This window comes from Cherax quadricarinatus, chromosome 57 (genome assembly GCF_038502225.1).
Source record: "Cherax quadricarinatus isolate ZL_2023a chromosome 57, ASM3850222v1, whole genome shotgun sequence".
NCBI lineage: Eukaryota > Metazoa > Arthropoda > Malacostraca > Decapoda > Parastacidae > Cherax > Cherax quadricarinatus.
In genome coordinates this window covers 2,461,953-2,478,885 of record NC_091348.1, presented here as the reverse complement: position 1 = coordinate 2,478,885, position 16,933 = coordinate 2,461,953, and the positions used below count along the sequence as shown (strand labels likewise).

The window sequence follows — 16,933 nt, the reverse complement described above, 5'->3', positions numbered from 1 at the left end:
CTTATTTTCCTCTTTTTCTTAAAATATGTATTACCTATAACTAAACCCCTTTCTATACAAAGTTCAATCAAAGGGCTCCCATTATCATTTACACCTGGCACCCCAAACTTACCTACCACACCCTCTCTAAAAGTTTCTCCTACTTTAGCATTCAGGTCCCCTACCACAATTACTCTCTCACTTGGTTCACTTAACATCTCCCAAAATCTCTCTCTCTCCTCTGCATTCCTCTCTTCTCCAGGTGCATACACGCTTATTATGACCCACTTCTCGCATCCAACCTTTACTTAATCCACATAATTCTTGAATTTACACATTCATATTCTCTTTTCTCCTTCCATAACTGATCCTTCAACATTACTGCTACCCCTTCCTTTGCTCTAACTCTCTCAGATACTCCAGATTTAATCCCATTTATTTCCTCCCACCGAAACTCCCCAACCCCCTTCAGCTTTGTTTTGCTTAGGGCCAGGACATCCAACTTCTTTTCATTCATAACATCAGCAATCATCTGTTTCTTGTCATCCGCACTACATCCACGCACATTCAAGCATCCCAGTTTTATAAAGTTTTTCTTCTTCTCTTTTTTAGTAAATGTCTACAGGAGAAGGGGTTACTAGCCCATTGATCCCGGCATTTTAGTCGCCTCATACGACACGCATGGCTTACGGAGGAAAGATTCTTTTCCACTTCCCCATGGACAATAGAAGAAATAAAAAAGAACAAGAGCTATTTAGAAAAAGGAGAAAAACCTAGATGTATGTATATATGTATGCATGTGCGTGTCTGTGAAGTGTGACCAAAGTGTAAGTAGGAGTAGCAAGATATCCCTGTTATCTAGCGTGTTTATGAGACAGAAAAAGAAACCAGCAATCCTACCATCATGCAAAACAGTTACAGGTTTCTGTTTCACAGTCATCTGGCAGGACGGTAGTACTTCCCTGGGTGGTTGCTGTCTACATGTATATCAGATGGGGAGAGTGAGGTTTTGGGTAGATGGCGAGAATATTTTGAGGAACTCTTAAATGTCGACGAAGAAAGGGAGGTGGTAATTTCATGCTCTGGCCAGGGAGGTATATCATCTTTTAGGAGTGAAGAAGAGCAGGATGTGAGTGTGGGGGAGGTGCGTGAGGCATTACGTAGAATGAAAGGGGGTAAAGCAGCTGGAACTGATGGGATCATGACAGAAATGTTAAAAGCATATAGTGTTGGAGTGGTTGGTACTTTTGTTTAATAAATGTGTGAAAGAGGGGAAGGTACCTAGGGATTGGCGGAAAGCATGTATAGTCCCTTTATATGAAGGGAAGGGGGGCAAAAGAGATTGTAAAAATTATAGAGGAATAAGTTTACTGACTATACCAGGAAAAGTGTATGGTAGGGTTATAATTGAAAGAATTAGAGGTAAGACAGAGTGTAGGATTGCGGATGAGCAAGGAGGTTTTAGAGTGGGTAGGGGATGTGTAGATCAAGTGTTTGATAAATTAGACACATGTGCAACTCTTGAGTATCTTTATTGAAGAAACGTTTCGCCACACAGTGGCTTCATCAGTCCATACGTAGGAGAAACTTGAAGAACAGGAGAAGAATGAGGTAATCAGTCCCTCAACCTTGAGTCGATGTGTTCAGTCCATCAATCTTAAATAGAATACGGCATATCAGCGGAGAAGCAGCTTATAAACCGTATGGCAGGAGAGGTGCAGCAGTCATAGGTGGTGTCACATTTGTTCAATGTGGAAGTAGGTCGTGCCCAAGAATTATGCAAGCGAAGAATTCCTAAGTATTAAGATCCCAAGAAGTTGCAGTGTCTGACAGATTTGTAGATGTACATCTACAAGATCAAGTGTTTACATTGAAGCATATATGTGAACAGTATTTAGATAAAGGTAGGGAAGTTGTTATTGCATTTATGGATTTAGAAAAGGCATATGATAGAGTGGATAGGGAAGCAATGTGGCAGATGTTGCAAGTATATGGAATAGGTGGTAAGTTACTAAATGCTGTAAAGAGTTTTTATGAGGATAGTGAGGCTCAGGTTAGAGTGTGTAGAAGAGAGGGAGACTACTTCCCGGTAAAAGTAGATCTTAGACAAGGATGTGTAATGTCACCATGGTTGTTTAATATATTTATAGGTGGGGTTGTAAAAGAAGTAAATGCTAGGGTGTTCGGGAGAGGGGTGGGATTAAATTATGGGGAATCAAATACAAAGTGGGAATTGACACAGTTGCTTTTTGCTGATGATACTGTGCTTATGGGAGATTCTAAAGAAAAATTGCAATGGTTAGTGGAGTGAGTTTGGGAGTGTGTGTAAAGGTAGAAAGTTGAAAGTGAACATAGAAAAGAGAAAGGTGATGATAAAGAAAAATTGGATATCAAATTGGGGAGGAGTATGGAAGAAGTGAATGTTTTCAGATACTTGGGAGTTGACGTGTCGGCAGATGGATTTATGAAGGATGAGGTTAATCATCGAATTGATGAGGGAAAAAAGGTGAGTGGTGCATTGAGGTATATGTGGAGACAAAAACTGTTATCTATGGAGGCAAAGAAGGGAATGTATGAAAGTATAGTAGTACCAACACTCTTATATGGGTGTGAAGCTTGGGTTGTGAATGCAGCAGCGAGGAGACGGTTGGAGGCAGTGGAGATGTCCTGTCTAAGGGCAATGTGTGGTGTAAATATTATGCAGAAAATTCGGAGTGTGAAAATTAGGAGAAGGTGTGGAGTTAATAAAAGTATTAGTCAGACGGCTGAAGAAGGGTTGTTGAGAAGGTTTGGTCATTTAGAGAGAATGGATCAAAGTAGAATGACATGGAGAGCATTTAAATCTGTAGGGGAAGGAAGGCGGGGTAGGGGTCGTCCTCGAAAAGGTTGGAAGGAAGGGGTAAGGGAGGTTTTGTGGGCGAGGGGCTTGGACTTCCAGCAGGTGTGCATGAGCGTGTTCGATAGGAGTGAATGGAGACGAATGGTATTTGGGACCTGACGATCTGTTGGAGTGTGAGCATGGTAATATTTAGTGAAGGGATTCAGGGAAACCGGTTATTTTTATATAGCCGGACTTGAGCCCTGGAAATGGGAAGTACAATGCCTGCACTTTAAAGGAGGGGTTTGGGATATTGGCAGTTTGGATGGATATGTTGTGTATCTTTATATGTATATGCTTCTAAACTGTTGTGTTCTGAGCACCTCTGCAAAAACAGTGATTATTTGTGAGTGAGGTGAAAGTGTTGAATGTTGAAAGTATTTTCTTTTTGGGGATTTTCTTTTTGGGTCACCCTGCCTCGGTGGGGGACTTGTTAAATATATATATATATATATATATATATATATATATATATATATATATATATATATATATATATATATATATATATATATATATATATATATTAGACTGGAAGGAGGAAATATTGATAATTACATGATAATTGATACTCTTTATTTCCATAAGGTATAAGAACATAAGAACATAAGAATGGAGGAACACTGCAGAAGGCCTACTGGCCCATGCGAGGCAGGTCCTTATCAAAGTGATCTCTACCTAAAGCTACCCAAGAAATACCCCTCAAGGAAGGTTCCTTGATGTTGGTGAGGGGCTCTTGATTTAGGGAATTGGATCTGTGCTCCAGTTCCCCGAATTAAGCCTGAATGCCTTCCACATCCCCCCCAAGCGCTGTATAATCCTCCGGGTTTAGCGCTTCCCCTTGATTATAATAATAATACCCAAGAAATAACTCCCGTACCCAATGACACCAATCAAACCCAGCCCCTCCCACTCATATATTTGTCCAGTCTCTTCTTAAAGCTACCCAAGGTCCTAGCCTCTATCACCCCACTGGGAAGACTGTTCCACGCATCTACAACTCCGTTAGAAAACCAGTACTTACCTGTGTCTTTTCTAAATCTACATTTATCCAACTTAAATCCATTATTTCTGGTTCTTACCTGGTTCGACACCCTCAGTACTTTATTAATATCCCCCTTGTTTATGCCCGTCATCCACTTATACACTTCAATGATATCTCCCCTAATTCTACGCCTCTCCAGAGAGTGGAGATTTAAGGCTTTAAGTCTATCTTCATACGGGAGATTCCTTACGTAGTAAATCATTTTAGTCATTCTTCTCTGTATGTTCTCTAATGCAAATGATATGGAGTTAGTTAACGTTATTAACATACTTTATGGAAAGTCCCAGGTTGTGTAGAGCGTTTCGGGCAGCCTTAAGGTTAGGTTAATTTACTGTAATGCTACAGTTTACAAATGATGATACTGTATTCAACAATTTATGATATATGACATTTTGGCATTTTTATAACAGTTTGGTATGACATTAAAATGGTATGACATTTGAGGTGATGCTTAGTGAAATAGAATTTATTTTTTAATAGTACATAATTTAGATTAAAGTAAAGAGTAACGACGTAGAACATATTATGTTACTCAAATATTTACAATATACTGGTGACTGAGAGACATTGTTGAAGATTGAGGGACGTGAAAGTTTTTCAAATGTTTTGGAGTGGATGTGTCGGCAAATGGGTGTATGTAAAATGAGATGAATCACCGAACAGGGGATGGAAAATTTGGGTTTAGTATTGAGACTTTCGTGGAAAAAAAATTATCAATGGATGCAAAAGGAACATAGTAACATGGGTTTTGTAAGGTATTTGAATGTTGCAGTAAGGAGGAGGCGGGAGGCAGTGGGGTGTTATGTCTGTCAATGTCTAGTGTAAAATTTATGAAGAAAAAAAATGAAGACTATATAGTTGTATGAAAGGTATAATACATGTAATTTAGAGAGCAGAGGAGTGGCTGTTGTGATGACTTAGTTATTAGAAAGGATAGAGCAGTATAAGTTGACCTTGAGAGTGTTTAAATCTAGAATGGATGAAAGGGGTCGTGAATGTCTCAGTAAGTGCTGGAATGAGGAGCAGAAAAAGCTAAAAGGAAGTAAAAGTTTGAGTATGAAGCAGTCATGTCTGAAGGTGTTGTATGAAGCAGTCATGTCTGAAGGTGTTGTATGAAGCAGTCATGTCTGAAGGTGTTGTATGAAGCAGTCATGTCTGAAGGTATTGTATGAAGCAGTCATGTCTGAAGGTGTTGTATGAAGCAGTCATGTCTGAAGGTGTTGTATGAAGCAGTCATGTCTGAAGGTGTTGTATGAAGCAGTCATGTCTGAAGGTGTTGTATGAAGCAGTCATGTCTGAAGGTGTTGTATGAAGCAGTCATGTCTGAAGGTGTTGTATGAAGCAGTCATGTCTGAAGGTGTTGTATGAAGCAGTCATGTCTGAAGGTGTTGTATGAAGCAGTCATGTCTGAAGGTGTTGTATGAAGCAGTCATGTCTGAAGGTGTTGTATGAAGCAGTCATGTCTGAAGGTGTTGTATGAAGCAGTCATGTCTGAAGGTGTTATATGAAGCAGTCATGTCTGAAGGTGTTGTATGAAGCAGTCATGTCTGAAGGTGTTGTATGAAGCAGTCATGTCTGAAGGTGTTGTATGAAGCAGTCATGTCTGAAGGTGTTGTATGAAGCAGTCATGTCTGAAGGTGTTGTATGAAGCAGTCATGTCTGAAGGTGTTGTATGAAGCAGTCATGTCTGAAGGTGTTGTATGAAGCAGTCATGTCTGAAGGTGTTGTATGAAGCAGTCATGTCTGAAGGTGTTGTATGAAGCAGTCATGTCTGAAGGTGTTGTATGAAGCAGTCATGTCTGAAGGTGTTGTATGAAGCAGTCATGTCTGAAGGTGTTGTATGAAGCAGTCATGTCTGAAGGTGTTGTATGAAGCAGTCATGTCTGAAGGTGTTGTATGAAGCAGTCATGTCTGAAGGTGTTGTATGAAGCAGTCATGTCTGAAGGTGTTGTATGAAGCAGTCATGTCTGAAGGTGTTGTATGAAGCAGTCATGTCTGAAGGTGTTGTATGAAGCAGTCATGTCTGAAGGTGTTGTATGAAGCAGTCATGTCTGAAGGTGTTGTATGAAGCAGTCATGTCTGAAGGTGTTGTATGAAGCAGTCATGTCTGAAGGTGTTGTATGAAGCAGTCATGTCTGAAGGTGTTGTATGAAGCAGTCATGTCTGAAGGTGTTGTATGAAGCAGTCATGTCTGAAGGTGTTGTATGAAGCAGTCATGTCTGAAGGTGTTGTATGAAGCAGTCATGTCTGAAGGTGTTGTATGAAGCAGTCATGTCTGAAGGTGTTGTATGAAGCAGTCATGTCTGAAGGTGTTGTATGAAGCAGTCATGTCTGAAGGTGTTGTATGAAACAGTCATGTCTGAAGGTGTTGTATGAAGCAGTCATGTCTGAAGGTGTTGTATGAAGCAGTCATGTCTGAAGGTGTTGTATGAAGCAGTCATGTCTGAAGGTGTTGTATGAAACAGTCATGTCTGAAGGTGTTGTATGAAGCAGTCATGTCTGAAGGTGTTGTATGAAACAGTCATGTCTGAAGGTGTTGTATGAAGCAGTCATGTCTGAAGGTGTTGTATGAAACAGTCATGTCTGAAGGTGTTGTATGAAGCAGTCATGTCTGAAGGTGTTGTATGAAGCAGTCATGTCTGAAGGTGTTGTATGAAACAGTCATGTCTGAAGGTGTTGTATGAAGCAGTCATGTCTGAAGGTGTTGTATGAAACAGTCATGTCTGAAGGTGTTGTATGAAGCAGTCATGTCTGAAGGTGTTGTATGGGAGTGAGGGGACACTAGTGGCTTTTAAGATTTGATATTTTGTTTTAGTGTGGCCTAGGTAACATTTATCAAGAAATTCACAAAAAACTGCTTAACTGGACTTGAGTTTTAGAGGCGGAAAGTACAATGTCTGCAATGTGCTGCACCGAAGGATGGGTGGTAATGCTACTGTTTGGGGGGGAACTTCAGATTGTTATGTCCATATATTTCTAACAGGGCAGTTAATGAATGAGTTATAGTTACTGTGTTTCCTTCTTGGGGTCATCTTACCTTGGTAAGAAATAACCGATGTTGTAAAAAGTAAAAATCGTGTCCCAATATCGGTGATTTATTTGATTTATTCTTTATACCTTAATTATGACACAATGGCTAAAGAATATTGTACATTCAGTTGACACTTGGTAATAAAATCTAACAAATTAGTTTAAAAGTTATGACTATATCTGACTATTTTAAAAATTCATTTTGCATTTTTGTTCTGCTAATAATGTTTGAATACAGTATGATACAATACAATCAAATTTTAGTAATTTCCTTTTTTATGTATAATAATTTTTCTTTGTTTATTCGACAGAAACGGCGATTCCTACTACTGCCATGGGTGTTCTTCACATTTTTGAATATGGTCATGGCATTTGCAGGAGGAATCTTAACTCTCATCAACTCTCATGGTTATACACTACCCATCATTGTTGGCTGCCTTGTGCTCTGTATTTCAGCCATTTGGATCTACTTCACCTGTGTTGTCTTCAGTTTCTTCCAGGCCTTGCAAGATGGGGATTACTGGTGATGTCTTCGCTGATACCATTTTTGTGAAGAACTCCGATAAATATTGAGACTGGATATGATAGCACGCGGTCACCCAGGAAACCATTCACTGATTCATAGCTTAGAACCTGGAAGCACAATAATTTTTCAAATTATATGAAAATATAGTTTTTTAAATATACCACATGCATTTACTCTACACTAATCTTTGTGCATTTAAAGCATCCATTGTTGTGTTGAGTTACATCTATCTTATAACTACAGAGTTTTGCTATTTAAAAGTCATATTTATATTATATACTCCTCACATTTTCACTTCATAGTGATGCAACAATGTAGTATCAAAGTTTAAAAACTTAGGCCTATTTGCTTGATATTGTTAGTTCAATCTAAGTAGAGTACAAACAACTCTGAAACCACAAAGATACGAATATTTTTCCATAAACTTGACACACAACTACTGATAGAAGAAGATTTATGCAATACATCAATAAATTAAAAAGGTGGAAGCAATAATCTTTTCCCTCTAACTGTGTTACAGTATTACTGAAAGCATAGAAATATATACTGAATCTTGTGTACGAATGGTATATAATACCGACAAGATGAGAGTAAGACACATGTGCAACATCTGGGTATCTTTATTGTAGACGTTTCGCCATCCAGTGGCTTTATCAATACAAATTCTAGGACATAACTTGAAGACAGTAGAACTATGTACAGAAGATGAGGTAATCAGTCCCTCAACCTAGGAGTAGGTGCGAACAGCACCATAGTCGTGGAGATTCTGAAGCAGAAGAAAGGATCCTGGCGCTTATATAGTAACGTCAGGATGTTGCACATGTGTCTTAATCTCATACTGAATCTTGTTCTTAAAGTTCACAGCAAAATACAATAATATCAAGGAAAGATTTTTGAAAGCATTCCCGAGTTGGACCTCTGTATTGATGGCTTAACTGATATCCTAATTGATTTGACGAAATAGTTAACCAATATTATTTAGAATTTTGAACTTCAGAGAGTTTTTAGGAATGAAGAATGCATTTGCTAAGAACATTTGCACAGATCCAGAATGATGTTTGTGTTATTGATATTCTCTAATTAGCACATAACTTGCATGAACTCTGCCTGCTGGTGCGGTCGTGTGTTGTATGTGTTTCACATGTGTGTTGCATATGTGCCAATGGAGTGCCAAATTCAGTGGTATTAATACTTTTGAGCAATGTTGTATCAAACATATGTAGCGCTTGTTTTTGAATATGATAAATAATAATAATATTAACACACTGTGAAGTATCCAGTGTATGTAAGACACACTGTCAAAAGATAATGTAAATGAGACTAATACGTCTTGTATTATTAACAAACAACAAGTGCTCAATTCTAGTTTTAATATGCAATTATTTACATATTAAATTACGGTTTAAAATTAAAAATTAAAAAATTAACAGAATCAATATATCTTGCAAATGCTTCTGCAATATATTTTCTAATATTTTCTAATTTAATGTTAAAGTTTATGTTTTTACTTTTTCAACACAAACTGCTTTCTTTATGACAAGTTTCAGGAAGATTTACTGGACTGTCGACATTGATATAATACTATATATATATCTGCCGTATGTTACTGAAATTTGTACAAGTATAGATGTAGTGACATGACTCTGTGGATGACATGTAAATCACTTGGGTTAAGAAACACTGTGTCTCTTCTCTTATTAGACGAATGACTGTATAGGACTATCTCCATGACTTACATGTCTCCTGTCCTCATTATCTCCACGACTTACATGTCTCCTGTCCTCATTATCTCCATGACTTACATGTCTCCTGTCCTCATTATCTCCATGACTTACATGTCTCCTGTCCTCACTATCTCCATGACTTACATGTCTCCTGTCCTCACTACCTCCATGACTTACATGTCTCCTGTCCTCACTATCTCCATGACTTACATGCCTCCTGTCCTCACTACCTCCATGACTTACATGTCTCCTGTCCTCACTACCTCCATGACTTACATGTCTCCTGTCCTCACTATCTCCATGACTTACATGTCTCCTGTCCTCACTACCTCCATGACTTACATGTCTCCTGTCCTCACTATCTCCATGACTTACATGTCTCCTGTCCTCACTACCTCCATGACTTACATGTCTCCTGTCCTCACTACCTCCATGACTTACATGTCTCCTGTCCTCACTACCTCCAAGACTTACATGTCTCCTGTCGACTTACATGTCTCCTGTCCTCATTATCTCCATGACTTACATGTCTCCTGTCCTCATTATCTCCATGACTTACATGTCTCCTGTCCTCACTATCTCCATGACTTACATGTCTCCTGTCCTCACTATCTCCATGACCTACATGTCTCCTGTCCTCACTACCTCCATGACTTACATGTCTCCTGTCCTCACTACCTCCATGACTTACATGCCTCCTGTCCTCACTATCTCCATGACTTACATGTCTCCTGTCCTCACTACCTCCAAGACTTACATGCCTCCTGTCCTCACTATCTCCATGACTTACATGTCTCCTGTCCTCATTATCTCCACGACTTACATGTCTCCTGTCCTCATTATCTCCATGACTTACATGTCTCCTGTCCTCATTATCTCCATGACTTACATGTCTCCTGTCCTCACTATCTCCATGACTTACATGTCTCCTGTCCTCACTACCTCCATGACTTACATGTCTCCTGTCCTCATTATCTCCATGACTTACATGTCTCCTGTCCTCACTATCTCCATGACTTACATGTCTCCTGTCCTCACTATCTCCATGACTTACATGCCTCCTGTCCTCACTACCTCCATGACTTACATGCCTCCTGTCCTCACTATCTCCATGACTTACATGCCTCCTGTCCTCACTACCTCCATGACTTACATGTCTCCTGTCCTCACTACCTCCATGATTTACATGCCTCCTGTCCTCACTACCTCCAAGACTTACATGCCTCCTGTCCTCACTATCTCCATGACTTACATGTCTCCTGTCCTCACTATCTCCATGACTTACATGCCTCCTGTCCTCACTATCTCCATGACTTACATGCCTCCTGTCCTCACTACATAAACAGTGCAGTTTTTGCAATTTCTGAACTTACTTTAATGACTCTGCACATAACTATACTACTGTAGATACACATAGATAATTAGAGATTATATATAACCGACAGGGGATTACACACAAGGAAGAACGGCTTAAAAATCAACTTACTTTCAGTGGAAAATATGAAAAAGTAGAAGCTTTAGAAAAAAAAGGCAAAAGGCAGGTGTATTCTGTAAGTACATTGCAAAGAAATTTTACAGATCTGATCAAGGATTGTTAAAGTATAAAAATATAAATTAAATTTTCTAATATAGAACAGAATCATGTTAATAAAACAAAATCTTACTAAGCAAAATAAAACAAAAGTTGGCACTCCCAAGGTACAAATCTAGTGCCTCACTGTTTTTCATCCACATAGACAAAAATATTAACAACAAATTCGAATAATCGTTTTGGCAGATGATAACAGTTAACATGAACGTTACATCAGTCGACGACATAAAAATTTCAAGCAGATACCAACAAAGTCTTGTAGTGGGCAGTGGATAATAAGATGATGTTCCAAGATGACAGATTCCAGCTACTTAGATAATGGAAGGACAAAGATCCGAAAATGTGCATTGGATACCAAATATAGGTTAACTATCTCCAAAACAAATGAACATTTAAACATTTAAAACACTTAGGCTTAATAATGACACAGGACGTAGCCTTTTGAAAACAAAGGTAAATGTCGTGAAGGCCAGAAAAGTAACGGCGTTGATAATAAGAATCCTGAAAACACTAGAAATAATACCGGTAGCTTAGAACCTATTCAATATTTTTTGCTTTCACATCTAGAATACTGTTTTGTGTTGAGAGCTTCACTCAGTGCAGGAGAAATATCAGACAGCATTAAAACTACTTGGAATGCCTCAAAGTACTTGGAATATAATCCCTGAAGCCTACTACAGATATCAGAAATATTGTTAGAAGATGCGTAATACCCCAGTTTCTTCAAGAAGAAACTAGGGCATTACGTCCGAGAAGTGCCAGGACAACCAAGCTGTGAGGGCTATATGGCCATCGTACCACTAATGGCAACAACCTGGTTGAAGATGCACTCACCAAGGAGGTTTGGCCTCAGACCATGCTGTGAGGGGAAATTGTTTTTTCAAACTGATAACAAAGCATTCAAAAGAAAACCATTCACAAAAAATCATATGAAAAAGACATGGAATATTTCTGAACAGAGTACTGTAATAATAATAATAATAATTTTGAGGAAAACACATCAACACTGAAAGTTTAAAATTGACCGGAAGATGCATTTTCTAGTTATTGCACAGAATCTAACAAAATTTATGCCTACGCAGCCTAAACTTACGAAACGTTCCATCTATTTCATACATCAACCATTGAAGGTTGATGTCATTCACAATTGTTAGAGTTTAATAAGAATAAAGCACTAAATCACTAGGGGTCAATAGCACCTATGAAATGAGAGGTATTCAGATTCAATCCAAGCAAATGAAAGATTAGTCCAGTACCTCGTATCAAAAGCACCTCACCAGTATCAAGGCAAAATAAAAGAATAAGGTTAAATAATATTCTACCATTTCGAGATTAAGAGTTTCAAAATGGTACCTACACACTCCATTAAATATATTAACTTTCTTCAAAGTAGGATTCACGGGCCAGTGGCGGCTCGTGCGGGGCTGCTGCAGAACTGCAGCATCCCCTATTTTCTTTAATTCTTTGATTATATAATGTACAAGTATAAAGAAAGAATTAAATAATAAAAAGACTCATTATATTGAATGTTATTGACAATATCGAGTGAAAATAGGGGGTGCTGCAATTCCACAGCACCCCCGCACGAGCCGCCACAACATACACCAGTGTTGAAAGACTCAAGTCAGTCACGAGAGCCTGTCTCTAGCTATCACATGGAAACTGAATTTGGAGATGGTCTATTTATCAATATACTTAAGTCACCCAAGCATGTAAGTAGTCCCATGAATCTTGCATAAGATACATAACACAAGTGTAATGTTCAAAACAATAGGAAAGCATCCCATCGGTAAAGAAAATCGTGAGTTTCTATTTTGTACCAGTGTAGTGTATTTTGTACCAGTGTAGTGTATTTTGCACCAGTGTAGTGTATTTTGCACCAGTGTAGTGTATTTTGCACCAGTGTAGTGTATTTTGCACCAGTGTAGTGTATTTTGTATCAGTGTATTTTTCGTAGTTATCTACAATCCAGCAAGAAAAACATATTTGATTATGATTATTTTAAAAATCGTTTGATAAAATTGGCATAAAAGGAAAACTGGCAACCAAACAACCCAAAATTAATATAAAAAATACTTGTAAGCATTCAAGGTTTGAAGCTTATCAGAAGAGACATTCTCTAATTATAACATGGGAAACAATTTGCTTAGTAAAACTGGCAAAATTTAAATTTACCAAGCTCAGAGTGACATGCTGTGTTCTAATAAAGCTCACCAATGATAAAAGTTTGAAGACAATCAGAAGAAGCATTCTACAGTAACTGATCCGATTCCAACAACTCCAAGTTTTTAACAATGTCAGTAAAATTTAAAATTTGCATCTACTAGAGTGCGTTTTTCGGTTACGTTCCTTGTTATAGAGAACATCGTTAATAATATTTTGAAGCCAATCAGAAGAAGCATTCTTTAGTTATTGAATAAAAAATTGAGTATCACTATTTAATAAAACCGACAAATTGGATCTTCGTCATCTGATGACAGTGATGAACCTGATGTTCAGGAAATCACTCCAGTGATGAAAATGTGAAGGCAATCAGATGAGTCATTCTTCAGTTACGGAACGGATTCTAACGATTCCAAGATTTTTAACATTTTACTACATCAACAACTTTGTCAGTATACAAAGGAAGGTACTATCTTGGCTCTAAGATGTATCAGCCATTAAATAGTGAACTAGTCCAGAAAAGGTAAACTGAAATTTATTTAACGTGATTTAACAAGAATAAATTTTTTTCAGTATATTACACACAAAAAAGTTTGCTCTTACACATTTGCATTTCACTCCTCAGTCGTCGATTTTTTTTAGCACCATTTATAGGCATTTTAAGTTATGTCATTGTGGATTTTGAAAGTTATCCCAGCCATTCCATGATACTGGGAATGGGTTCAATAACGTTAATCGTAGTTCACATGAACATGCCAAGTGTTCCAACAATTTGGCCCTCGTTACCATACACAAGTGTTGGGAATTTGAAGCCGACTGGATGAGGAATTCTCGAGTGATGAAGAAAATAAAATTGAAAAATATGCGAAAAAAAAGAAATCAGACCTCTAAAAGGTACTCCTTCTGGGATAACTTAAAAAGTAGCTATTATAAATAAAAGTGGAATAAGAGAAGTATAGTTTTACTCTTATAACCACAAACTTGGGTAATTACACACACTAGTGGTGTCATCAAACAAAATATAAAATGTTCGTAAGCGTACTGTACAATATCTATGGAGATATCCTCTTATAAAAAGCTGGAGAAGAAGCAATATAAAGTACACATTTTAGTGCTTCTTAAATATAGTTTGAAAGTGGTAATGAGAGAACACAACCAAAGCTCCAATCAAACCTATTGCTTCAGATATAAATAAACATGATGGTATTAGTGGTGTATGCAAAACTGAAAAAAAAATCCAACAGTAACCCCAACAATGGCTTCAAGATAATCTTGTACTTAATATCTACACGAGGCCATGTCTTCGCCACCTACCTGTTGTCATGTATCACTATCTGAATGTAGTCATGTTTTCCCCATCTACATGTAGTAATGTATTCATCATCTGCATGAGGTCGTGTATTCACCATCTACCTCACATGTGGTCATGCACTGGGATATACAACACTATAAACATCCGATATAAACACACGATGAACATCCGTCACATCCAGACATTTTGACATTTTACATACATAAATGACATCAAAGACTTGTGCTATGGCATCTATTAGTTCTCATAACACTTTAGGCACAAAGAAACACAGGACATAATCACAGTGCTTAAGATAATTAGTAGTCTCCATTAAAACAGAAAGTTTGAAAAGCATGAGAACTACATACAAAAGGCAGAAAAAAACGAACTGTGCCAGTGAGATGTGAAAAAGGCGCTTCTTCACCATGAGTTTCTTGAGCAAGAGGAATGCCATGAAAAAGGAGATAATAAAGATTAATCCACTCATGAATCCAAGCGCTGTATTACCCGTAAGAGTTTAGCACGTCCTATTAATATATTAATAATAAACAAGTTCAGATGTTTAAAGTTAAACGTCATGGGGTTCAACTGGTATAACACTAGTTGTTAAGAGGTGGGACCCAAGACCTGGAGATCAAATCTCACAGATACTCGTAGGTAATCAGTGCATAGTACAGAGGTATTTTTTTTTTTTTAATTATTAGAATGGAATCGTCATGCCAAGATTAATCTCTGTGGACTGGGACTCAGAGTTCTGTATTCACGTGATCTACATTCATTATAAAATCACAAGCTGTCCTCACACACATTATATCAAGAGACTTTAACATCTGTTTCACAAGAATCTACCCACTTTCATCTTCTCTGCTTAGAATAAATTACGTTAATTTAGGAAAGGTTGCTGTATAGTCCTTGTGGCTTAGCGCTTCTTTTTTATTATAATAATAATTAGGAAAGGTTAGGATAACCTAAACGTAACCAAACCAGACGTAACCCAAAATACACAAACGCTTAATACTGCCTGAGAGGTAGACACATATGAGAGACTTCAACAAGCAAAAACTACTGGAAAATTAACGTACAGTGTCAGGAAAGACTAAACATCAAAGCCCAATACCTTTCGGTCTAGTAATTTTTAGTTTGGCTACAATAATATTTATTTTATCATTTATGATTTCATCATACAATATGCTCCCCCCAACACATATACATTACATACAGAATATATATATATATATATATATATATATATATATATATATATATATATATATATATATATATATATATATATATATATATATGCTATTTATCATTTCTATTAAGTAATATATATGACAAAGCTCTACTACATGTTATTATATACTTTTCTCGGAGTTATTCCGAATTAAATTTCATTCTCTGTCATAAATTTTCCCGCTCTATTATTGATAAATTTAAAAGTCTGTGATCATTCTGGTTGTATTCAGTAACTATGTACTGTGTAATATGAACCAGGCCAATGTCCCTTCAGTCATGCCAGTCAAAAGCTCTTGATCCTAGGAATTGGAGCTATCCTCCCCTTCCTTGGATCAACTTTGATTACCTTCTATTTCCCAGTCTATGTATCATCCCAATGGGTTCTTTGCTTCGCCATTAAAATATTTATAATTATGTCCAAACAATATTGAAATGTTCCAGGTCACAACTGGACGTTAAAGGACCTACAGGAAGGAACGTCGCTGAATAAGCTTATATCAGAACAACGTTTCGCTCAATGTAAAAGTTTCATTATTATGCACGCAGAGTTACTAACAAGATTGGAATATCTTAGTTATTCTGGTTACAAATATATTTCAAGAAAAATGCTAACAAGTGTCAACAACTTGAAGGAAAATGAACGTGAATGAATTCACACAAGACATTTTAATGGAAACTGTTTCTTTCCTTGAACCTTAATTATTTCAAGGTTCGAGGACCAAAACGTCCTTAATAAAGGGACACAAAGAGAATACATTCACCCATATTTCCTACAAATATATTGATCACAGCGGCCTTCAATGATGTTATAAGGAAGTTCTAAAAAGAGCGACACTTAGAAAGCTTCAATAATGACTGAAGAAAATTCTAAGCAATAATTATATAGGAAGTTCTCTTCAGATCAACACTTAGCTAAACAAAAGCTGCTTTTATATCGCGTAATTTTCTTCACGGGTCAACTGGGAATATTTATTTATTCTATATTTCAACAAATTTCGGAAAATCGCACATTCTTTTACATTCATCTTCCATGTATATAATAAAGAAAATAATTATATATATATATATATATATATATATATATATATATATATATATATATATATATATATATATATATATATACATATATAATATATAATATATATCAAACGATAAATATGCAGTTGTATATGGGCATATATACCATATATATCATCTTAAGACTTGTGCAGGATCCTCACAACACAAGACATTCTGACCATATCATGGAATAACTCGTTCAGAAATTTATATACTGTATATATATATATATATATATATATATATATATATATATATATATATATATATATATATATATATATATATATATATATATATATATATATTAACACATCGGCCCTTTCCCACCAAGGTAGGGTGGCCCGAAAAAAATTTCACCATCATTCACTCCATCACTTGCCAGAGGTGCGCTTACACTAC

General features: G+C 37.0%; 1 protein-coding gene across 1 annotated transcript in view; it reads left to right on the top strand.

Annotated features, from left to right (window-relative positions):
- The window catches only part of LOC128693377 (uncharacterized), a 40,874-nt gene extending 32,921 nt beyond the window's left edge, over nt 1-7,953 (top strand). Inside the window, exon 4 of the mRNA XM_070097274.1 lies at nt 7,244-7,953. Coding sequence (XP_069953375.1) covers nt 7,244-7,459 — 216 coding nt within the window. The 3' untranslated portion in view covers nt 7,460-7,953. The remainder of the gene's footprint in view (nt 1-7,243) is intronic.
- The last annotated feature ends 8,980 nt before the right edge of the window (nt 7,954-16,933 follow it).